The sequence below is a fragment of the Micropterus salmoides genome, unplaced genomic scaffold, assembly GCF_014851395.1.
Source record: "Micropterus salmoides isolate LMB-PRFRI ecotype aquatic unplaced genomic scaffold, ASM1485139v1 Ms_hic_scaffold_2, whole genome shotgun sequence".
In the NCBI taxonomy this organism is placed as follows: Eukaryota; Metazoa; Chordata; class Actinopteri; order Centrarchiformes; family Centrarchidae; genus Micropterus; species Micropterus salmoides.
The window spans coordinates 13,073,838-13,100,057 of NW_024041150.1; the positions used below are offsets into that span (position 1 = coordinate 13,073,838).

A 26,220-nucleotide genomic window follows, 5' to 3' on the forward strand; every position below is an offset into this window, starting at 1 on the left:
ATTAGTGTTTCCGGTGTCAAAAGATGCTTAATACTGACACTCAGGAAACGAGTTAACTCGGTTCATGTCCTACACCTCTCTGTTTATGTGACGTGCCCTCGTCTTTATAAGGGCTGAGCCAACAAGGGCGCACCGGTGTCGTTTGTCGCAGAGGTTGGAGGTCAGCGTTCTGTAGTGCTTGACCTCAGGGCCAGAGATCACATGCTGTTTGGGTCACGTTGCGTGCGCGACTGCACAGGTGGATGTCAGGGCTTTGAGGAGAGCAGGAAAAATCAGAACTCATAATCTAAGTTAGGTATCTTTGTTACTAGCGAGTTCTCTGCTCCTTTACCTGTTTGAACTACAGGACTTGATTTCGTCAAACTTGGCCTATAGGCTGTGTTCATGTCTTTTCCCTGGAACCTAGGGAGGGTGAGATAATGGAGTGAGTTTTCTGTTGGGGTGATGGACAGGAAACTCTTGAGCAGTGAAGTAATGGCTATACAAAGGTATGGCCGGGTGTCAGCAGGCTCTTAAAAAGTCTTCACATGTTGTTTTAATCATATTATTTAGGCACAAGACCTTAAGAGAATGTGAATACAGCCAATAAAAGAGCCTTAAATCTCCTGGGCTAAAATGTGCCAATTATGCACTTTAATCTGGAGGGGTTCACATGTATTTCAGTTGCCACTGTCATAAATGTTATGCTGTAGTAACCTGAATTGATAGAGCCTTGAAATGTGATAGAAGTTGCAGACACAAGGGGAAGGGGAAGGAAATCTCATTACATTTCTTGCATTTAGCATTATCCATGCTAAATTAGAAGAGCAACGTTGAATTCAGATATTAGCATAAGAAACGTAATAGCTAATCAGTCAAATTCAAATTAAATTTAAGCCACTCCGTAGTTCTGCCCAGCATGGGACTTTCCCGAAGGCTTTCTCCTCAAAACACTGCTAGCAAAACAACACACAGCATAACATACACTGTGTTGGTAAGTAAGCTAGCAAAATGAATGCTGAATAAGGCTTTGCAGCTTGAGAGGCATGTTTTGGTACCATTAACATTACGAACCAGTGTACCCAGAACTGGCTGGAGGAAGCAGTATTTCATTAGCTGTCTTTAGTTTTTTTTCTAATGACTTGAAGGCATATTCTTTGCAAACTGGCTTATCTTAATGCTAATCTATGCCAATGTTATTGTGCTAGCCCCAATGCTAACAAGTGAAATTATTCAGCTGCACAAAGAAGTATTTTTTGGAGATTGCACTGCCACTTCCTTAGTAAATTTACAACACACTACAACACAAAGGAGACTTAGTTTAGCGACACTTAAGTGGTTCTACAGTAGCTTTTATGAAGTTAACTTTTGTTTTTTCATATTTGCCAGCATTTAGGTAATACAGTAGTATCCCATAGAGAGCTATAGAACTATTGCCCTAATCAAAGAACTGGATTTACTGGATTTGTTTCTCCACAAAAACAAGAATAGCATGTATGTTTATGTCTTAACCCATAAGAAAGTGAAAGTCCCCAAGGTCAACAGCTCTGCCTACACAACGTACTCCCTTGCTGAGGTAATGTGAGCATTCTGATCCCCTGCCCACCCCTGCAGATGGTTCACAACAGGAATGTTGCAGAGCACCATGGGATCCCCGTGAGTTGAGGGAACACTCTATTTTTAGGAGGTGCAGGAGCATGGCTTCTTGAAAAGGCATTTGAAAATTAACTGCTTGTGTGTTCCACTGTGTAGTGGCTGTGATTCATTATTCCATGTATATGTACCTTTAAAACCTTTTCATGTTGAAGCATTAACTAACTTTTTACCACAGAATTTTGTTTCCCCACTGTTTTCAGTGTGAACTTGGCTTTGGGAGGTTCTGCTGAATGTGTTCCCTCTCATTACATACCTTCAGTTATTGTTGGTCACCTGGAACAGCAAGCATATGGGCTTCACGATGCATCAGAGAGATGCTATATGCGGTGTAGCCACATGCCTATGTTTGGGCAGTTGTATGGTATACATGTGCAGGTGGTAAACCGCAAACCTCTGTCAGTGTGTGTTCCCAGAGGCTTCCTGTGGTGTGACCGTATGCGGCACGGACATGTAGTGTTGCATTGCTCAGATGGCTGCCTGCCTGGCTGCGACCTTTGGGACAACAACATCAGTAGTGGCCGTTCTCCAGAGAACAGACACCAGAAAGGCTGATTGATGATATGGACAACTGGGCCTGAAGAAGACAGGTCACCGACAGGGGTAGGGGGGGATGGGAGGGGGAAGAACTCTACACGCTGCTGTGTAGGGCACAGTTGCCCTCTGTTCTCCGCCAAAGAGAGAAAACTCATTAATTTCTTACGTCACCCTCGTCCAACTAAATAATTTCCACTCTCTACTCCTCTACTCAATCTCTAATCTCTTGATTTGACTACTATTAGTGATTTGCGTATGACAAAATATACTCATGGCAAATAATTTTTTATTATATTACCCTAATTACTTGGAATTTTAAAATGCCTGAAACATGAAGATGCAAATCACCGCCCTGCTAAGAACCCTAACAAGGACACCAAAAAGCTACAATTGAACATTGATTGAGTGGAGCACTCATTATTCATTTGGTCAGCTAACTGAGTCAAATATAAACAGCAATCACAGACTACAACTGGCTTGGTTACTGGCAGCCTGAATGTCTAGAACAACTTGCTGGATCGTACCTCTGGCCCAGCAGATCATCTGTCTCCTCTTCAGTGCCGCCCTACTCGTTTATTTGCTGTTTGAAGAGGAAGTAAAGACACTGGATCCCCCCCAACAGGTGCAAGGGTGCAGCAATGCATGCTAGGTCAGATCAGGAGGCCGTACCCCTCCCGACTCCCTTGTGACTACCAGTCCCTGCTGCCTACCCTCCTCCCAACCCTTTCTCGCTTTTGGACTGTTGTCTTTTCCAGATGGTTGCACTCAACTCGGTCTCAGACCATTTTTACGAGGACTCGAGACTTTCCCCTCCTAAATCTTTGTCTTTATTGGTTCATGCCCACATGTATGCTCAACTTGGGTAGCTCCAATAAAGCCCCACCTCCTTCCGACAATAGAATGTAAGCAGCGTTGTCCAAAATCCCTTTTCTTGTCCTGGTTCAATTTAGAAGTCTGGATATTTTGAAGTTGGAGATCAGATTGTAATCTAGACAAATGGACTGAAAGAGAGCCTCTCTTTGGATCATCCAAATGCCTTTCTCTATATTTTTATTATATTTTGCCACGTCAAGAATGTACAGTATTACCAAGGAACTTTTTGAATAAATATCTGATTTGGGTATTAGACTTTTGAAAACTCTGGCATAAGGCTTGGTGAGACACATGATGAAAGGTTATCTTAAAGAGATCTAAGGATGTGTGAGAGGCTGTGTTTGTCTTGGACACACACAAAGCTGTAAACGTTCCGTGGCTGAGAGATCCTTGTAAAACATGCTGAAGAATGTGTTGGTCCTGTAGATCTGGATAGACTGGTGGCTGTTTGTACTCTCCTGCCAAGTATTCCACAGCAAAACAAGTCACAAATAGGCAAATGTGTCATTCAAAGAGGGCTTAGAAGTGAGCGCTGTCTCCTGTCTTGTTTGTTTAATATTTTAACAGAAATGAAATGTGATGTTTTAATGGGAAGGTACTTGCAGCAACTTCTTATTGGCAAGTAACAGCCAAGCACGGTTTCTGTGCACAGCCTTCTGTAGTCTTGTCATCCCAGTGAGGTTGAAGGTTGAAGTTTTTTTAATACCATCATGCCTGCACAGAGACCAATAGTAAAGCCTACGCTCACTGTGCCATTGTGATTGCGATTGAAATTAGACCTTTTTAATTGAATTTTCGTCTACATATGTGTGGCAGTTGTGTGTTTGTATTGTTTGCATTGATTGTTGTAATATTGTTTTGCAGCTCTCTTGGCTAGGCCACTCTTGAAAAAAGCTGTTTTAATCTCAGGTAGACTTTTTACCTGGTTAAAAAAAAGGATATATGTAAAAAAACATAACTTGTTAAAGTACAAGCTATACAAACTAGATACATAAATGCTTATGCTAAGACTCTGTACTTAATGCACAGACATAAGATTGATTTCCTTATCTCACTTTCAGAAACGATGCAAATAAGCGCATTTCCCAAAATGTGTTAAAACTTTAAATTTTATGTGTTTCAAATCCAACTAATGGTTGCATCGACCAGTCTGACTGGAAAGTAAGTGACTTAGTGTGATTGAGTAAGAACCACCTGAAGTTCAACAGTCTCTCCAGTCTAAATGAAGTGTCCCTTTAACTTCATAGGGAGAAAAGTGTCTGGGTGGCTAAATGTGTTTTTAATGTAGCACATTATGGAGTAGAGAAAGACAGTAAAACATTGTGGCTTTAACTTAATCAAAGTCAAAATATTGCCCCAATAAAACACCCAATAAACACCCAGTGAATTGAGCAAACCTGAAAGAAGGATAATGTCCACCAGAAAAATGTTGTTGGTGAATCTCCAGAAAGCAGCTGCTTTGGCTCACAGCTATTATCCCTACACTTCCTTCTCTCGCTTTCTATAAATCAATTCATTTGACGAACTTGCCTCTCCAAGCCCAATTACTGGTAACCGTGGAACCCTGATGAAACAGGTCGGAAGACACAAATGTCTCCTGAAAACACAAAGGGCCTTTTATTCGTCTGATGCCCGAATCAGTATTGAAAAGGCCGTTGAGCATATTCTGCCAGAGTTACGCTGAAAGGGGAAAAGGGAGAGGTACGCTGATGATACTGTTAAGATGGAGACGTCAGGCTTTTACGGTATATGTTTGCCTTCTTGCGTTGGTGCAATGCCTCAGGAATGTTGTTGTGCTATGTTACATGTTTTTCACCGCTGGTATTGACATAATTTTTCTTGGCACAAACCCTCGCTCCTGTGTGGAACAAAGGAGAATAACAGTTTGGAAAGTTATTGGGAACTGGTCAACGTTGTGACATTCATCATACATTAGTGTTTATGTAGACTTTCTTGGCTTTTTGTGTGTGTGACATCTGTATAAATCATTGCATTTTGCAGTTAAGCCTGGGTTTAAGGCTAACGACAGGGCCTGGCTACCATTAGGGTAATGGTTAGGTTTGAAGTGGTTGGGGTTATGGTACGTCTCAAGGTAACAAATGAAAGACACTGCAATGTCCCCACAACTGATAGAACACTTAAAACGTGTGTGTTTGTGTGTGTGTGTGTGTGTGTGTGTGTGTGTGTGTGTGTTTGCACGAGTCAAAGAAAAAAAAAGAGAAATCAGGAATATTGTTTCTTCATATTGTTATGTTGTCTGATGTGACAACCTAAGTGAAGGCTTGGATATTTTTGGATTAAAGCAGTGTTTTATATCTGTAACACAATAAGACACTGCTTTGTGTGTTTATTTAAGTAAAAGGATGGTACTTGAAGCTTGAAGTGAAAAACGGGGACTGACATACTATGTATAAATAAATGGGTCACAAATATGAATTAATGCAGATATTTTTGGTTTAAGGCTACACACAAGCAGTATTTGTTTTTTTTATGTTTTTTAGTGCCAAACATATCCTGAAAAACTCCAAATATCTGGTATCTCCCCCACAATTGCCTTTTTTTCATGGTAGAATAGCCTTTAGATGCCACCAATCTTTTTTCTGATTTAGATTGTGCCAATTTTAGCCCTTAACCAATACTGGCATTTTGGAAGAGCATGAGGGACAGTGGAGTGTAAATAGGATGCAACTCATTGTACACATCAGGATGTGTCCAATTTTTTGTTAATCTTCATCTTGTGTCCGTACTACTAAGTTATGTCTACAGACATTAGCATGATGTTATAGTATAAGTAATATCAAAAGTTGACCACACCAAGTGTCGGTTTGTCTGTTCTAATCATTGTTTGTACGTGTCTATGTGTACCTTCTGTACAAACTAGAATAAGATCTAACATAGCCTTCTTCCTGTCTCTGCCTGTCTCCTGCAGTGTTTCAGCAGCAGGCTGTCCACAGCCCTCTGGAGCAGCAGAAGCAGAAGCAAAAGCAGGGAGGAGGGGGACCTATCGCCTGTCAGAACTGCGGGAAGCCCTGCAAAGGAGAGGCGCTCCGGGTCCAGAACAAACACTTCCACATCAAGTGCTTCGCCTGTAAAGGTATCGAACAGCCAGCCATCGCCTCTTTACACTTGTCACCCCACACCAATCTCACAACCTCAGCAAACACTCTAGATCTGACACTGGCCTTTTGGTTGTAAAGCAGAAACAAAGTCTCTGCTTTTTAAGGATGCCTAGAACAAACAAAAGGAATAATGCTCACCTGGAAAAAGTACCAATATATACCTTTTTATAGTTTAGACAAACTACTTTTACATGGTCCTTCAGAGGAAAACAGAACTGTAACATGGAAGAACTTTTTCACATAGAAACACACTAATGTTGTCTTATGTTTTTGAGTAAGGATACTATGCAAAGTAAGAGTTTTGGGAGAAAGGGGATTCATTTGGAGTTGTAAATAAATAAAGACATTAATGTGGACCTTTTACTGTAAAAGAGAAGTTACTAATATGGAGCTTTTGAAGCAGACAAGAGACGGATTAAGAGCTTTATGTAAGATAGAATCTGTTATGAACCTTTTGGATTATGATAAAATACACTAATGTAGCTTTTTGTGGCAAAGGTACAACTGAGAATATTTCAGGAGAAAAGATACTGTGAAGCCAGAAATGTGGAACTTTTATAAAACCTAGACTTAAAACATATGAGTAGAGAAGACACGAAAATGATCCTGTACAGGTCAATAAAAGAAGCAATAATGTGGAGCTGTTAAAGGAGAAGCCCCCAATAAGGACCATTTTGAAGATAATTGAAAGAAACAAACCAATATCGATCTGCTGAAACTGAAAGGTGCACACAGAGGACAAGTATCCCAGTGACAAAGTTGCAGTGGCGGCGCAAAATAAATCTGCTCAGATCTCAGAGTTCAATTTCTGTGATTTTTTTACATGTGAATTTGCACCTGTTAGTCCACTGGTTTTATGTTCTCAGCAATGTTTTTTCCCCAGGTGAAGTGTTCAATGTAAGGTTCACTGGGTCAGTGTGTTGAATTCATCCACCCACATCTTATACAGCTGAGATTACTGACGGTCCTCCTTGATACCTGCGCCCTCAAATTTGCGGGCAAGACAGTTTTGTTGACTCTAGACAATGACATCTCCACAGTGGCTGAACTGATTTTTACCATTTAAACTGCATTTAGCTAGCCGCAAGCTTGGAGAGCGTGTGTGTGGGGGGGAGGGTGTGGGTGTGCCAGATACTTGAAATGTTAGCGTGTTCAATGTGTGTGTTGGCTTTTCTTTCTCCATGCATGTGACTGAACTTTACAGGAGTGTGTGTTTGTACCCCTCCCAGCACAGACTCTCAGCACGAGCCTTGTGTCAGGCTTTTGTTGTCAACACACATTCTGGTTGCTAGGCTACCAGCGGGGTCGCCACAATGTCGGCAGCTTCCTGGATTTTATCGCCTTTAATCTTACACTGACCAGCAGACTCCCAGTCTCACTCTGCACCCCCCCCCTCCCCTGTCCTCCTCCTCCTCCTCCTCCTCCTCCTCCTTGGGGATGAAGCCACAGAATGTGTGTAGACCCATGACGCATTAGTAATGATGACATAAGTCTGCTGCAACTAATGATTAGCTTATTTGAGGATCATTTTAATTAAAATGTTGTGATGATCATGAGACATATAGCCTATTTAATAGCATTACATTTTCAAAAATGATCACAGTAACACGAAAAAAATGCATTGTAAGCCTAAATTTGCTTTACATTTCTATTACAGTTATCTTATATAAAACTATATAAAACCAATTTAACACATTCATCATGGAATCATGGATTTAATTATAAGAAACTTTTTTACTGTATTGGGAATTCCATGAGTACCATCTCCAAAGACAGTCATGTAATTAATGTTGCTCACTGAGGGCCTCTGGTTTATCGGGTACTGGGTAAATGCATGTGATCTGTCCAGGGGTCATGTCTTTCATTGTTTTACAACATGTACCTGGCTGTGCAAGGGCAGGATTGTCTTTACGACAGATTTAGATTGAGGGTCCTCCAGAGGACCTCTTAAAGACCAGTGGTAAGATAGCGCTGACCCTGACATTAGGATAAAAGCTGCATGTGCTGAGACAGCTCACCCGGATGATACTCTGATGTGTGAAATGTTTGTCTAAACTGTTTATTTGAAAACCCAAATTGCCATCACACTACCTTTAAAAACATTTTGCTTAATGGGGGAATATCTGAAAGAAAATCAGTACCATAGGTCAGTACACATACAGTTTGGTGAACACATCGTGCATGTGTTCACCACACATTAGAAAGCAATTCTTGGTCTTTGAGACACAAAGAAACATTTTGCCCTTCACAAAGGTCTTCCAGTTGCACCCTTCTCTCCTGCACTTTAATAGGATGATTAATAACAAATATATAGTTAAGGCTTTCATACTTAAAAAACAAAAGCATTATCAACAATATAAACATGATTTTTATTTAAATTTGATCATTTGCCTCCCTTATAGCCATAGAAGCTGGTTGATGTGATTCCCGCACATTGGCCACACCCCCATCTGTTTGACATCACTAGAAAGCCCAGGGTGCACTCTACACCGTACATTAGGACTCAAACAGGTTACATGCATGGTGTTTGAAATAGAGCCCTCAGTGCCATGTCCCCCACTGAGGACAAAAATTAATTGCCGGGTCTCAGGAGGATATTTTGGTGTCGAAATGACTAGTAGGTACAAAAGGTTTTGGAATCCGGGGCAATTGCACCCTTCAAAATTACGTCCACAAAAAGTGCTTCATTTTACTACTTACAGCCATAGACTGTTATGCCAGGTGCTAACATCTTGGAAAAGATCCCTGCAAGTGTCAGCAGTGTTTCCACCTGCGTGCTCGCATAACCTCCAACTGCAGTGTTACTATAAATATGTTACAACGACATTTGGTGATGTGATTAATCTTGTCACCCAATCTAAGTCTCAGTATACAATGGCTGACCCAAGAGCAGAATTATCTTATAAACTTTAAACTAATGCTACAAATGCATGATATATGTAGAATTTTGCACTGTTGCTTCTACCAGAGGAGCATTCATCTGTATACAGTAGGCTCTAACGTGGGTACTATGTTGTACACAAAATTATCCTAGCATTTTTGTAGATTCTGCTTCTTAGCGGGGTATAAAAAAAAGTGGCTCAACCAGGTTTACCCGCTTCAGGTCGCACATACATCAGCCGTTAATAATAATACTTGAAAGTCATTATTTTGCAGTTACTTGAGGCCTTGATTGAAAAGACAGGGAGCATGCTTTCTTCACCGGATGAAGTTATTTGACTCGCTTTCTAAAGAGCTTAATTAGGAAGCGTGAGGCTGGCTAATTTTATGTCAGGCATTCAGGAGGTGTATTAATACCATGTCGGCGCAACAGTCAGAAGAGTTATGTTAGGGCGCTGCTGACTCCACCCAGTTCCCACAGAAAAAAAGCCTGGCTATTCCTTCTATCCATAAATCCAAAGCATGACCGCATTAATTGAATTTCCAGCTCATTTGGGTCATTAAATTTGCTGATTATCCCAGCATTGTGAGGGTTGGGTGGCCAGTTTGTTATTAAAACCTCCAGATGTGGAGTCAGGGATGGAAATAAAATAAACGATAGCAGGCTGAGTGGGGATCAGATTGCTCTATCTGCACTTCAAACCTGAACATCAAAGAAATGAAAAAACATCCAACTCTGTGTCAGCAGCCAAGTTCAACACTGTATAGAGCTCACTTAGAAGCTATTTTTTTAGAACAGTCTTTACAGATGTCAGATGATTATAAAATCAGGTGAAATATCTTCTACTTTTGGTCTTTGATTTGTAGACCATAAACACACACTCACCTCTGACCAACTGCACTCAAGATTGACCTGGAAGAGAATCAAGCTCATGACCCCTGACTATATTGCTGTATTAGTGCCAATTACAACCAGCCTGGGTGTTCGCCAGCCGGCCAACAGCGCCAGGTCTGAAGTGAGGAACCGTCAACGCTCAGCTGGCATGTGTAATTAACACCGAGCAGAGCGGAGCACTGAATTAACGTGAGTTAATGTTAGCCTCTTTAGCACTGGCCTGATATCAATGTAGCTCTGGGCTGCTAATAGTAAACACAGCACTCAGTGTTTTTAGCAACATGTTCCTCTAAGTGCACTCCAACATGGCTGGATTGAGCTGCTGGAGTGACCCAGGCCTAAATTAACACAAGGACTTAACACAAGGCCTGTGGTAATTTGGTTAAACATATCAAGGTACAGTTCATGAGCCAGGTAAAGGTAAAAATGCGAGATCTAACTTAAAGAGCGCCTTTAGTTCTTTGATGTGATATATTTCGGATTGGATCCTCCAAAACTGGGCATGGCTTAGCCAACACAGAGCAAGACGGGACAGTATGCTAACAGTCAGATGCAGTTTTATATGATGGGCAGGAGGGAGAGGGATTTGATATGAAAACACTTTAATAGTTGAATAATTAACACTTATATTATCTTTCAGTCATCTCCTGAATTGCTACCACTTTTTAATACAGAACTGTTTATAAAGGGTTTAGACATAAATAATGTATTATTAATGTTAATTCATGTTAATTAATAAGGTATTTCATCAGTTGTATAAGTCACGATTTAGCCAGAGAAACATTATTACTAAACTACAAAGTATTAGTAAATGGTGTATTAACCATTAAGAAAGACATTACTTTAAATTAAAATTAAAATGAAGTTTAACTTACTGTTACTCTGCTGCCAACATGTTATATAAATGTGATACATTTGTTGAGCACTAATTGCTGTTTTCATGGCTGCTGTCGTCAACAGCAAGCTTTGTGGTTGAGGAAGTGTGTTTTATTTAGGTACCAACTGTGCCTGTCTCGGTGTATCCTGTTATTTCTGCTTCTCAGACGCCTTTAAGCTGACATGAGACGCCATCAATAGCAGAGAGCTGCAGACAAAAACGGCCTGGCAAAACAACTCTGACAGACTTTTATCCCTAATCTGTTTTTGCTTTCATGAAGGGCCATCACATCATCCAGAGAGCATTTGAGCACAGCGGGGAATACTCAAACATGAAAATATGTGGTCACACCCGAAGGTCGGCAAGCCTGCATGAAAGCTAATAAATGGTATAGAGTATAAGAGCTTGAATTAATGAAGTAGGTGTAGTTTGCTAAGCTAGAGTGCTTCCCAATGCCACATGCACATCATTTGGGGAAATCAATAAATACATACGCTTTCTGATTAAAGACAAAGTTCGTCTCTTCCTTGAGATGAGGGATGGTACTTAGAAGAGCACTTTGGCTGGATCTTCAAACCTTGATTCTCTTTACCATATTATAGATTTTGGTTTGTGGTGAAATACGGATTGTTCATATGCATTGTCAAGTAAACATTTTTGGAAAGAAAACTATAATCATGGCATTCTCAGAACTCATCAACCTCTTGGGAAAATGCTGTGTGGTTTAATCAGGTTTCTCAGTGCTCACGTATTTGATCTAATATGTCGGCTTTTACCTGTTATTGTCCTTGTTGAATATTTCACTGTACAATATACAACACATACAAGCCATTTTTGAAAAAATTTTAGATCCAAAACAACATTATGGCCCCTGCATTGTTTAAGTCCCACCCTTGGTCAACTGAGATCCGTCAATACTACGCGGCTTTCAAACAGAAGCAATATTAGAGTATTATTGAAGAAGGCAGTGTCACCTCAAGGTCCACTTACTCTCACACGATTTATGGGCAGACAAGAACGTCGATATTTGATGATTCTGCAAAAGCCTGGATTATATTCAGTTTTTTTATTTTTACGTCCAATGCCACCGTGTTTGAAATTCTCGCTTTCCACCAGCACACGGCGGCAACTGTGGATTCTGTGCTGATGGAACAGCTTCAATCTCCTGATGAAAGTCGCCCCCATCCACCATCCCGACCTCCACATCCTAACTTTCCACCTCTCTACATAAAGGGCACTCTACAGTACATTAGCAGTGAACGTTGGCGTTGTCGTTTGGAGTAGTTTTTGGGGATACTATGGTGTGTGGTGGTTTGTTCAGACCGTCAAAAGCAAAGTGTCAAGCGAAGCTTTTATGCCAGCGTGGACAAAAAGTCAGAAGAGGGCTCAGAATAATCAAATGTTTGAACATTTACAGTTCCATGACGACTGAGCAACTTCCTTCTGCTGATGAAGACAGTGTGAAATGTCCTTAAAGCCTTGACTTGAGATTATTTTGACAACCCTTGTTTTCAGGGCCTCTCTCTACACAACTTCACACACAATGCTGTTGCTTGGTTACAATGCTGTTGCTTGGTGTAATATACCTGTAAAGATTAGAATTAGTAAAGAGAACTCTAAGAAATTGCTTTCTTTCAATTTCAGCTGGGATTGGCTCCAGCCCCCCGCAACCCTGTACGCAGGTGGTTGACGAACTTTAAGAAACCAGATGTAGCGTCTTTACTGTGTGTAAAGTTGAAAGTACCGCTATGACTCTATTTCATACAATCGGTCTTCCTCCAAGGTTCCGACAGATTTAAGGATTGCATTGTTTTTTGACAGCTACCCAGCCTGAGTGCGTTTCTTCCAGGAAGTTGGCTTGGTAAATACACACTGCTGGCCACATGTTGAAGTCCTGTTGGTCGGATCAGTGGTGCTATAATTGCAGATGGTTGCGATGTTCTTAGTAGGGTGTTGGCTATTGGATTGTCTCCTTCTTGGAAACAAGCTTACTAGAACAGAGCCAGCGGGGAGTGTGTGTTGGGCCATGGTTGCTGACCTCACACACACAAACACACACACACACACATAACACACGTGTATGGGAGGAAAGGAAAGCATGCGCACACACTTAATTGGAGGAGAAGGGCAGTGTTAACATACATGCCATATTGTACATATGATAAGCTTTTCTAACCTAAAGCCTTTGTCATATAAAGTTATGAAGGTATCAAATTTTCAATGCTGTGATGTTTCGCACTGCTCTTCCCAGAGATCACCTGTCAGTCAAACACTGTGGCGATGTAATTGCTTAAGTAGCTCTTTTAGACTGAGTCAGGTTTGGTGGTGTACACTTCCTGGAAGGGAAATTATGCTTCTAAACAACGTGGGTAATATTTGCATAGTTTTGGCCATCATTTCTATTGGGTATTAGGGTTGGGCCGATAGACGATGCCATCATCCCTCCCACGATGGCTGACAGTCATCGCAATGTTGAGCCGTGACCCCCCTTCCCTGCCCTCAGTAATTCAGGGGACGAGTCTTTTTTTTCTGCGATTGTATTTGTACAATAGCCGAGGCTAATTACCTGGCCAGAATTTTCTGGTTAGGTGATCACAAAAGACCTCTTCCTCCTCACTCACTTGTGCGACTTACGAGGGTTGCTGCTGTTTCTACCAGTTCTGATTAGTTTTTTCGGCTTCATTTAACCCCCCGCGGTGTCTTGTTTCAAGCACCGTTGCTTTTTTTTACATTGAAGGGATTTCTTTGATAATAATTAAGGAGTATATTTTGTTGGGATGTTGTTTGTATGATGTCACGTAGTCCCTAAGGCTCCTGTGCCTTTACTATCTTTACATTAAGGACCACAGTGGAAATAATTGGAGTAATGAGTGTAATCTGATGTCTCCTTCTCGTTCCTCCTTCTTCTAAAGGATTATTAGCAACAATTTGGGTGTCTTTGAATAAAATAGTTAAATAATATGCAGCTGGTTTCAATCTAGTCTGTGATGACAATAAACAGATGAAACAACATGAATCCTCACAAGATTCACTTCTTCAGGCAAAGTCAACAGTAAGTGTGTTATGAGATGTATAGCTCAGTGACTTAGACAACAGACAGACCCCCCCCCCCCCCCCCCCCCCCCCCCCCCCCCCCCCCGCCCATTGCCTCATTAGATGCCTGCTTTCAATCAAGCCCCGTGTAGAGGGAGTCTGGACCACAGTGAGCCCATTTGACCTGTCAGGAACATCAACCTTGAATATTTTTTCTTTGATTCTTGTTCAGTGCAGTCCCATAGCTGGTCAGATGATTGCCAGCAGGCTGAAGACTGTACAGTCAAGGTCATGTATTAGACGAGTGAATGATAACACCCCATCCTACCAACACACACACACACACACACACACACAGGCGCATGGATGGCGAGTCATTGTAAAACATGAGGTGCAGTCAAGGTCGCACATTCGTAGCGGACAGCACATAGCACATGTATATTTAACCCTGCTCACGCTCACACACATGCGCAGTGGAAGTCATTGTGAAACACGAAGCAGAGTCAAGGTCACACTCATGGAAGGACGGAGCACATATGATTTATATGACCCTATGTCATGTCTGTAAATAATGTCTCAGGAGATGTAGTGTTTGGAAAGAAAGCCTTTAACACACACACACACACACACACACACACACTGGACAGGCTATCTCAGATGTGCCTGTATTAATTCACCAAAGCAAGCTCAAGGCTGCTGAATTTCATTAGGCCAAATTACATCTGTCTTACATGACATGTAAATTCAATTCATTTGTAGGGTGCTCCCATATTTTCCACCTCAGTGGAGGGCCAGGCTGAGTAGCCTGAATATCAGATAGGCCTGGGTATCAATTAGTACAACACCAATAAAATACTTAATACTACTTTAATTCAAGGCATCTTACAAAGTCTTTGCTTAAATGAAATGGCCTGAAATGGCATACCTTGCCTATTGCCTATTAACACATCTAGCACAGCAGGACTTCCTAAATTGAAGTCCAGTATTCACACTATTTTAGATCTGGCTTTGTCTGTCTATGGTGTGGTGCTCTGCAGATAGTGTACAGTGGCTTTATGAGAGCTTTGTTGCTTAAACAGATGCCTGCAGCGACTGGAAATAAAATAGATCATAGCAGTGTGAGACCGATCCAACAGTTAACTCTGGGCCAAAACAATGAACCTAAAGATAAAAAAGCTAAAAAAGCTGGGTTGGGCTGAGGGGAACTGCAGAGCTGGGAAACATTCGTTGTTTCCCAGCTCTGCGCTACTAAGGACTCATTTTACATTAGACATAATAATACTTTAATTAATTGATCATATAAAAATATTGATGAATGCAGATTGAAATATTCTTTAGTGCAGCTTTTAATCAGAAATAAATCAAATAAAAAAAATAATAAACCAGATTACAAATCCGAGCAGGCTTTTGGTACTCATCAGTCACATATTTGGGTTGCTGCCAAAAGTATTTAGGTTTGATACCCAGCTCTAATTTCAACAAGATTACGACATCATTTCCAAACCACTGAATCCATTACTTCTTTCTACCTAGACCTTGTTTATACACGAGTAAAAGAAAAACGCCATATTTTATTTACAAATCACAACAAAACAAATTTGTTGCACATCCATCCATTCAAGCTTGTAACATTCTCACTAGCTGTACATGCTGAAGGAAAATAAGAACTGGGCTCAGAGATCCTCCAGTGGGGAGGAAGCAGATTCAACAGCACATTGAATTCCTCCGTGAGCCTCTGGGTGCACATTCACATTATATAAGTGGCTTCATAGTGCATGAGACCAGCCTTCAGAGATGGAAGTAATCAGTTTCCTGTGAAGTCATCTGCCTTTCTGCCATGGAAAATGTCGTAATCGAGTTCCTACTGCAATGTAACCTTTAGATCTACTTCACATTGGCAAGCTGAGAAGCACTAGTATTCCTGTTAGCACTGTTATTGCTTGTAATAGTGTAGATTTGTCACTCTATTTTTTCAAGATTTTCCTTGTTCTGAAGTTACATCTCCGTGCTACTAGGTTGTTTTATTACAGAAAATAATTGAGTATATATAGTACATGCATATATATATATATATATATATATATATATATATATATACACACACACACACACAGACTCCCACCACACACCTAGAGTTCAAAAGGTCAAACCCCTTGTGTTTCATGGAAGTTTTATCTGGCTGCAGGCGTGTGGCCGAACACATTCTGTTCTCCTCAGCTCAGGACAAAACAACTTATTAGCTGCGTCATGATCTCATCCTCCAGCGGCCCAAGCACATGGTGAACAGACACACCCACTGTTGTCACAGAGATGGAATGGTTTTCAAATGATGAAATTGCTGTATGAACATAACATTCAGTTGAATTTTGCGTAGGGTTCAAGGCTGATTCTGATACTTTTGTATTGCTTAGCTTTACTTTTCCTTTGTTAAAGTTTTCGCTTTCACTTTAAGAATCTGGTCCAAAAAAGTCTCAAATTAAACCTAAAACTGAGGACATTCTTGTGTTTTTTTTTCTCTAGTGACATTTATCTCTATATTTTTTGCTATTGACTGGAGCATATCTGTATCGCCCACAAACATCAACACAACAGGGTCCACAGAGCGTTGATTGTGTACCATTAAAACTAAACCACAGCGGTCTAAACTGGCCCATCTCAGCTCGACTCAAGCCGGCTGATGGCTTGGCAAGTCAGCATTGGCTGTTTCAACAGCCAAGTTGGACGGAGGTAAGAGAGGATCACCTCAGCAATTAGTCTGAGGAACAAACACAACTGTGCTTATTAGAGGTAACACCACATCCCCTAAACGACTGGACTGCTCCGGGAATGGACAGGGGGGCACTGAATTTGTATAAGGCCCCTGGGTATTCTGTTTTTTTTTGCCGACAAGCAACTGTTGCAGATAACTCATTATCACTATCCTAGTTCATAAAGCCATAGGTTTGACTTCCAAGTATAAAATTACCTTGATTTCCACTGAGCCGAGCGGCTAACTTCGGGCATAGCCCTCTGCTAACTTGAGCTCTTCCACCCTTTCCAAATGTTATTTGAACATCCGTCTTCAACCGCTTGTCTGGGGTAGGGTCGCAGGGGCAGCAGCTCCACCAGGGGGCCCCAAACCTCCTAGGCCAGTTCCTAGGCCAGTGTGGAGATATAATCTCTCCACCTTGTCCTCCTTCCTAGAGAGGAGTCCAGAGGGCATCCTTACCAGATGCCCAAACCACCTCAACTGGCTTGAAATTGGGCAAATGAATGAAATTAGATAGTGAAACAACTTTCACAATGTAAGTCTGTGGGGAAAAGTCTGTCAGGGCCAGTAGGCATCATGTGTTGTAATCCACGGTTTGGCACTTTGTCAGGTTGGCTTCAAAGCACAGTTGAAGGTCTTGAGAGTTTCAGCTCGTCTCGACGCTGACTTTAAGAGAATGCTGGTTAGCCTAGCTTGCTAATGTTAGCACCCATTCCTATACCTAAGATTATTATTCGTGCTAGACGTTACTTTTTCTAACGTAGGTGTTTTGCAGGTGTTATTTCAACACTGGAGGACACTGATGTAGGCACCACTATCATGGCAAGAAAAACACATACAACTAAAATGACTTATTTCCTAATTACAATTTTGAACCAAATAAGTCAAAATAAACACAAAGGTTATAATGATTTCTTATCAAAGATAAATTTAAATTTCATTTTGACTTTAATTCTGTAGAAGAAGCTGGGTAAAGTAAAGGATTTATCATTTTTTTGGTTGCAGTCAGATGTTGAACTGTTCTTTCTGTCAGAGCAAACTTGAATGTGAACTTCAGTACCCACTTTATTAAGCCTCCTTTACTGACTTCCGCTCCACTCCTACTGAAGCTCTGCTTCATGTCATCAACCTCTGCCTGCCTTTTAACACATCCCATGTGAAAGAGGGATTAGGGAATGACAGAAATGAGAGATGAGAGCAACAAGACAGGGATGAGAGGAAGACCGCTTCGACAGTTTCCATTAGCGATGAGGGACAAAACTGAAGAGCATCTTCTGTCTTCTTTCACTTACGCACTGCACTCAGACACACACTTTGTATTCTGCATTAGAGGCTAGTTTGCCAGTAACTTTGCCTTCTTCCGCAATAAATGCTCCATGCTGTATATGGGCTGCTTAAGCAACTAAGTTATGATACAGTAAGAAGAGGAGGCTATGTGCCAACTGGCAGCACAGGTATAAATATACAGGGACTGAATGACGAGCTGACGGGAAGCTGCACTTCTGTCTCCATCTCTTTCAGCTCTCTAGTCCTCTGGCTCTGTAGCAGAGCTGTTTTTAATTCATTTGGGGCAAGTCAAAGTCACAGATTTGCTCTGATAGAGACATGTCCATGGAGACATAGAGACAAGTCGATTCTTATGTCTTTCAAAATAATTTACAAAGCATTTGAAGTCACTATCAAATTTTTTTTTTTATTCTGGGATTTTTACAAGTCAAGTCTTTAGACAGTCAAGTCTCAAGTAAGTGAAGTCCGCAGTCCTTATTTTTCAAAACTATGGCCCTTTTATATGGGCCAGTTTAATTACACACTTCTTAGAATATAAAACACTATGTTCCAGATTTATTTTGGTCCAGCCACTGTGGTATCTATCGTCACTATTTGGCTTACCATCTTTGTAAAGACCGCTTTAGAAAGGTTCTATAAAGAACTGCACTCAAATGGTTTCTCATTGGAAAAAATGGTGCTGTAAAGAACCTTTTATTTTACATTTTGACTTTTATATCAGACAAAACAACCCTTAGGAATCCCCTTTTTTCTGGGTGTTCTGTATCTCATCCATCCAGCTTTTCACTCTGCTGGTGTTTACTCATTATCTCATTCTAGACAGGTTGCCAGACATCTGAACCGGATGTTAGGGAGCCGGTAGCAGCCGCTGGAAAGTCCACTTCCTGAGAAAACATTCCTGCTCGTATTGTTGTGGTTGTTTTATTAGCACGCTGTAACCCCCGTGAGGGCTTGATAAAAAAGTGAAATGGTGCAAATGCTGGATAAAGGTTGTCCAACATGTCGATTAAAATGATTAAAGGGTGGGAGAGTTGGATTGTTATGCTACTAGCCGGATATGCTGAAGTTTCACTTTAGTGGACGGGACTTTAGACTGAAGGAAAACATCACAAACATTGTAAACCTTGCTTCTTCCACATGTATGTGCTGTGTGTCGCAGATGTTAGTTAGCCGTTGTGCAACAGTAACTAACCCAAAATCCAAAATCACACTTTGCCTTAGCTGGCACCTCTACAGCTACCACTCCACGCTCCATAGCTCTTGTCAAAGCTGGACTCAAACCGGCGACCCGCCTGTTCCCAGCCTAAGCCTTACAGACTGAGCTACTGCCGCCCCAGAAAGTGCTTAAAGTAGCAAATGGAAGCAATTTTTGATACCAGAGAGCAGATCAGAGGGGAATGGCTTTTCTAGATCACCCTAGTGTTAGTCTTTTTTCAGCATGCTCTGTAGTGTCTTCACTATCAACAGTCTCCATCGGCATCGAAACAGCAGCATCCCAAGCTGACCAATGTTGATGACTCCACATGGTCTGTACGTAGAGCAGTAACTTCAATGTATAGTTACAGATAGCTATGATAGCTACAGCAGCCACTGTACGGACAGTAAACAGGCCCAGATCCAATGTTTTTAATTGACTGTTCAGATTATTTTTCTTAAATGTGGCCCATATCACACTCCAATGTGACCTGACTGTGGCCTGCATGTGCAAAAGAATAATACGATGTCACACGCAGCAGAAGTAAGCTGAAGAAAACACGGCGACCACAGAGGTTAGCCATCCCTCTCGATTTTCACGGGAGACTGCCGTTTTTCATTGCCCTCTCCCAGTTTCCTCCCGGTTCTCCTGATTTTCTATATTTCTCCCAATTTATCAGAATCTGATTTGGGACACTTTGGCCTGTAGTCTGACCTGGATTCGGGGGGCAGAAAGTTGGCCTGGTACTGCTGGTTAGAACTTTGTGTTTAATCGTTTGAGCTGTCTGCCAGCATCATCAGTTTACACTGAGACCTTAATGAGAGCTGGGGAACCTACTGGCACCGCTGCAACTATGCCTGGGTGTGTCCGAGCCTATTCTGTAGAATGTGCGTGCGTGCCTGCAGTATGTGTTGTGGGTGTGTGGGATTTCATCTATGTCACCTCATTGCCTTCTCGCATAGCTGCAAGGATGCGCGTGTGTGTGTGTGTGTGTGTGATCTCACGTGTGTCTTACCTCATACCTTCACACATCCCTGCAAGTTGGAGACTTGTGAGAGTGCGAGTTCAGTGAGCAGCCCCGGGGTGAGACACCGACTGGCGCAAACATCTCTCATCTGTCTTTCATGACGTTTCTTTTTTGTTTTGTTTTTTAGAAAGAAAGAATGGAAGGAAAGAGAGGAGGGGTATTGTTTTTGCTAGAGAAAATAGAGCGAGGCTTCCCCTGAGGTTGCGGCTGGTCTGTCATGTCATGTGGTTGCCGTGGTTACTGTGTGTAATCATTGTGTGTGCATGAGAGGAGAGGGTAATTTGGAGTTCCTGTTATGTATTGTTATGAACCAGACAAATAGACAAAAAGTGCAGTCTTTGTTAGGGACACACCCATTGTGATGGTGAGATGTTATTGGCCCTTAAAGCAGGCTGACTGGCTCTGCTCACCACCACGCCTCCTCTTCTTTTTACTGTGTTTCAAATGAATGCCTGTAAATAGGCGTATGTGTGTTTCTTTTTGTATGAGCCTTTTATAGTACAGTATAGTATACGCTAGTACACAACACGGTTGGGTACTGTTTCAGTTTGATTCTGATTCCAATTGTACTTATCAAATCCGGTTCCTTTGGAATCTCGGTTCTAATTCCAACCCGTTCCCCACAAATCTTGGCTGTTTCTCAATAGACGAGTTTGGCAAGTTTGGACTTCTGGGGCAGATCCTATCCTAACTGCTTGGTTACCATGGTAATAAGTGTTAGGAAGTGATTTAGGGAAAAGGCCATTACAGATTAACAGTTCCTAAGTCAATATTCCTTTCCTAACTTAAGATAGGAAGTGTTTAACAGAAGCATCCTAACTTCGTAAAATCTTAAATAAACTCTCCCAACTTTAGGAGAACTGTTGAGCTGTCCTAACTTTTACTTTTCCACTAGGTAGTGTTTGCTAACTCGTTTAATCCACATGGTTGCTCTTTAATTGCTTTTACAAAATCAACGAAATATCAACAGGCGGAACTTCATTGATTCTACCGATGTGTTTGATGACAAAACACTCGTTAGTAGAAAGGCAGCAGGAGATGTAACGCTAGATAATGCCTCATTATGTAACATAATGTAGAGGCTTGATGTAAGAAAAGGATCCTAATGTAAGTCTTTGATAGAAGGAGATCATTAAATTCAAGAAACACATGAAAAACATTTAATTATTGTTATGTTAGCCCACAGCCTTTATTAGCCTTTTTTGTTACCGTCATTATTAACTATCCCGATGAAAGAGTAGCCTACGGGTTTCTGCCGGGGTCAGTGAGGGAGCACAGGAGGAGCCACCACCGGTTTTCCTCTGCTCACAACAGTTGCCTTTCTCTTCGTATCACTTGTAAATGGACTTGTTTTCTTTTTCTCTCTCTTTAATCTCCCGAGTTAAGCGTTATGTGGATTTGGAGTTTGGAGGTTACCAACACCTCTAAGTCGTCTGACTTAAAGTTCAATGATAGTTGTTGTTTCTGCTCCACTTTTCAGTTTGTGTTTTATCAAAAAACAGCGATTAAAAGCCGTTTAGCTCGCGGGATGAGAAAAGTGACATCGGTTGCTAAGTAACAAATAAAAGTTGATAACCGATGTTGGATTGAGTGTTTAGGATTTCCTAACCTGAGATAAGACAGGATAAAGTAAGATAAGATAGGATTCCTAAAGTTAGTTAAGATTTGCTTCTGTAATACCAAATTGAGAAATATCTATCTTAACCTATCTTAAGTTAAGACAGGAACTTTCTATAATATGGCCCCTGTACTTTAAATCTCGGAAATACAAACTCGCCGGAACGGGAGCACTCAGTCAGTCATTCAGCAAAAGCAAAAGAAGTGGTCTTGATGACAGCCGACACGTTAGCGAGTGGTACCTCACATCTCTCGCAAATTTTCAAGTCAGCTCTGTCTTGAGAAATCAGCCACAAATTTGGAGTTTAAACAACTATATTCCTGCATTAAAAACTCTTACAAACTGCATTCCGTGACACAAGAACAGCAGAATTATACCTTACAGTTGTGAGTTTTACCCTCTGCCATTTCCGCATGCATTCTGGGATACTTGGCTATCTGAAGTCCACACTAGTCACCACCGATGCAGGCTCGGTAAAACGGGTGGAGCGAGAACACATCTGGGAATTTGACTGTACTTGGCTAGATGCTTTTTGACTTTTGAATGGGAACAGTACTTGGGCTGCGACTGATGCCGTTTCAGTCCACAGAACACAAGTACGCAGATCGAGAAACAGCTCTTGTCAGCGCTCTGTGACCTTCATCCTTCATGGCTAAAGTGAAATGAGTCTTTGTACTATAAGGGGGTCTCTGGGGACTGGTATCTAAGAAGATGTCAGGTCGGCATAGCCGCTCCTGGAATCCCACCATTGAATCTTTGCAGAGGTGTTATAAAATGAGGATCGGACCATTTTGGCTATATGGGGGTGCTCAACGTCTGATTTTACATAGAAGTACCACATAGAATATACAACCTATTGTGATAGTCATAAAACATATAAGTATATAAATGAACATGTGAACAGAAGGGAGCTTTTAATAAATCTTCTTAAAGTGCCAGAATAAATCAAAATTGTAACACTAACCCTTAAGGTCAGTGAGCATGTGTGGAGTAGCGTGTGTGTGTGTGTGTGGGAGAAGAGGGAGAGAGACAGAGAACCAAGTAAATAAATGCCAGCTGTATACCCTGTGATCAGTTGGCTGAATTAAGAGACAACCAACCTGATGCTTGTCCTTCAGATTTTTGTCACATTTTGAATTTAGAATTAGCTTGAAGCCATTCATGTTCCAGGAGAAGCATTCAGATTTTGCCTTTAAATATGTTCAGTCACCAATTTTGTCTAATCTGTCCCTCTCTTCTTTTTGTCCCCTTCTCCTGTCCATCCTTCCCTTTTCTTGTTATCTTTTCCCTCTTTCCTTCCTATACCCTTTCACCCTCCCTCCCTTATCACAGTTTGTGGTTGTGAACTGGCCCAGGGAGGCTTCTTCGTGCGGCAGGGCGAGTACATCTGTACTCTGGACTACCAGCGGCTGTACGGGACTCGCTGCTTCAGCTGCCAGGACTTCATCGAGGGGGAGGTGGTATCCGCCCTGGGCAAGACCTACCACCCCCGCTGCTTCGTCTGTGCCTCCTGCAAGTAAGAAACAGGGATTCAGGAAGTAGGATTCAAAACCATATTTAGATTACGCATGATTAGTTATCTTTGACTTTAACAGCATTGAGTTGTGACATCACTTAGTCTTGAGTCTTCTGGCCATGAAGACGTTCCATGTTCATGAAGCAGGTTACAGTGAACATGTCACTGACAATGACCTTTTGTGTGTGATGTTTAAGCCAACATGGACGAAAATCCTTAAAGTTCTTAAACACCTTAATTCCAGGCAAACTCTATCACATAAACAATATCAACTAATAATAGTAATAAAACTCCAGAACAACTACTAAACTGACCTTGACCGTCAGTTGCTGTGGAACTTCACATTATGATGTGAAACCTACACGTTAAGACTGAATTGGGGCTTTTCCTTGCAAACAACTTGGTCACACGTCTTTTGCCTATCTATCCGTGCTTGGCAGTGCAACCCTGATTTTGTAAAAATGTTAAATCAGACAAATCAGATTTTCAACTCCTCCAATATATTTCGTACAATTCAGTTTGTGCTGACTAAACAACTGACAGGTTGCCTACACATTCTTGTGCATTCACAGCTGCTGCTTGTATTATAGCCACAGGCAGGACAATATGCACAAAGGAAACTCAAAGTTCTTTATATAATGCTTTATTAATATTAAATAAGAAATACAGATATTATATATTATAAGATAGTTCAAGATGGGAGTGAATGTTGGAACATAAAGGATTTTTAACCTGTCAAAATCAGGGGAAGTCTGTTCCAGCTCTCTGGTGCATACTAAAAGCCTCAGTGTGCTTCAAACGACTGTTGCTGGTTGGATTGTTGAACAGCTTTTGAAACCCCATCTACCGACACTGGAATTGGAAAGGCTGTGTGCGACTATTTGTGTAACTTTGTGAAAAGGCAATCTGATAGCGATGCCCCCTTCACACAGTGATTGGCCTGGCTAGTAGTAGTAGTCGACAGTGTTTGACCCGAGCAGCGACATTCGTAATGCGCTGAAGTTGGCTGACGTGCACTTATTGCACACTAGAATTCTCTACCTAATCATCCATCTTTAGTATTTAGCATTAGCCACATTTGTTACATTTAGGAAGACTTGAACGTGTAGATAACTAAGAAGTGGGGAGATGTACGTGTTTGTTTTCCATGCATCATTTATTGCATTTCTAAGGTTGAATTCAGACCAAATCAGGCACTGCTGCGAAAACACAGGTCCCCTTATTCATTTGAGAGGGGAAGTGGGTTTAGTCAGTGGGGGGTCGCAGGGGATGTGGTGAAAAAGTTGAAAAAGAATCAACTTTTGGAGAAACGCAACCGATGTCACGCTGCAATGGTCAATCTGGCCACAGTGCTCCATAGTCAGCCTGAAATCTCAGTGAAAGCAGGCAGAGCTCATGGCCCAAACTATGATACTTTCCCCCGTCCTCGGGTGGTTTATTTCATGTACCCAGCTTTGGTGTCTGTGTCTGGTTTGGGTTGGTTAAGCGGCCTAGAGAGTGATTGAAGAGAGGGAGAGCTGGTAGTTGAGAAATTTTTTTAACGTAAGGTCTCAAGCACAAACACGCCCACTCCTCTGCACAACCCTGCAGCTAATCACTGCAATGCTGGATTTGGTCTGAATACAGCATAACCCTGAACCTTAACAAAACCCCTATTTGTTCAGAGCACTTTTTCTCAGGGTGTCTTCATGTCCTTACAGGTCTCAGAATGTCTTAAAACATCTTGAAGGGCATACAAGTTCTTTTTTGTGGACTCTTGGAAGATTAGCCAACTAGCTAAAAGAGATCCAAATAACTCAAATCAAGTCACATTAAATTTGAAGTAGAGATACTAGACACTATTTCAGAATTGAATAGGGTTACTGTAATGCAAATCTAGCTGGTTGCCTGACACCTCCTTGTACTTTCCCATGACTGAAAGAGCTCAAAATCAAAATACAAAAGAATCTTTTCAGAGGGAGGGAGACGCAGCAGTTTGTTTTCATCATCAACAGCAGCACTCCTCTGGTGTAGGTGTAATTTACAAGTACATAAAACTATAATATACACACATAAATATAGGAAAGCACGGAAGGACATGTGTTTCTGCAAGTCACAGTCATCTTCACCTGTTCACAGCCATGTGCATGCTTCTACTGACAGTGTAATGTGTGTGTGCGTGACCAGTGATGGTTCTCAGGACTAGAAAAGTAACGGGAGCCTCTCAGGCTGGAATTCTGAGTGTGTGGTCAGTCAGCGCGGCCACTTAGCCCATTCCCATAGCTAGTGTTAAGTGTCTTTTGAACCGAGGGTGGGTTTTGTGTGCGAGTGTGTGTGTGTTTGTGCCATCATACCTCTGTGATCCCTATGCTGAACCTGAGATAAGAATGTTCCAGTGTGGCATTTGAGGTTTGTAATGTGATCATTAAACCCCTGTGCTCCTCTTATAACAAATATGGCTTTTGTGGCGGCAAAACACACAAGCTTATTGTGAGAAATGTAAAAATAGGGCTGAGAGAAAGAGAGCAAATAGACTTCACACTGCTGTGTGTGTGTGTGTGTGTGTGTGTTTGTGTGTGTCACGGTCACAGTGCTGTATTGATCATCAATAATTCATCAAGAGTAATTTAGCTCTGTTTCTACCTTTCACTGTCTGGGTTTCTGTCTGTATGTGTGTGCCTCTTTCATGCATGCAGCTACATCACAATACACCTGCAACTGCAACAATACATGTATTAGTCTGCCTCTATCTCTCTACATACACTATGCCATCATGAGGTCAGGTCCCATATTCATCACATTGATGAACTGAGGTATCAGGTAGAAACACAAAGAAAATTCCATCCAAATGAGCTCAGTTTCGAGTAGACACTTAAATAGAAAAAATAAATCAATTATAAAAAACTATTTAAATTGTAAATTAGAACCAACACACTTTTGTATCATGCAGAATCAACCAACCGGATAGTGAGAATGTAACACGATGCAATAAAATGTTTAAAG

General features: G+C 41.4%; 1 protein-coding gene across 15 annotated transcripts in view; it reads left to right on the forward strand.

Moving 5' to 3' along the window:
• The window catches only part of ablim2 (actin binding LIM protein family, member 2), a 99,251-nt gene that overhangs the window by 26,181 nt on the left and 46,850 nt on the right, over positions 1–26,220 (forward strand). For all 15 annotated transcript variants that reach the window (XM_038731279.1, XM_038731282.1, XM_038731278.1 and 12 more), the window contains exons 2-3: positions 5,972–6,136; positions 23,055–23,238. In XM_038731279.1, coding sequence (XP_038587207.1) covers positions 5,972–6,136; positions 23,055–23,238 — 349 coding nt within the window. The remainder of the gene's footprint in view (positions 1–5,971; positions 6,137–23,054; positions 23,239–26,220) is intronic.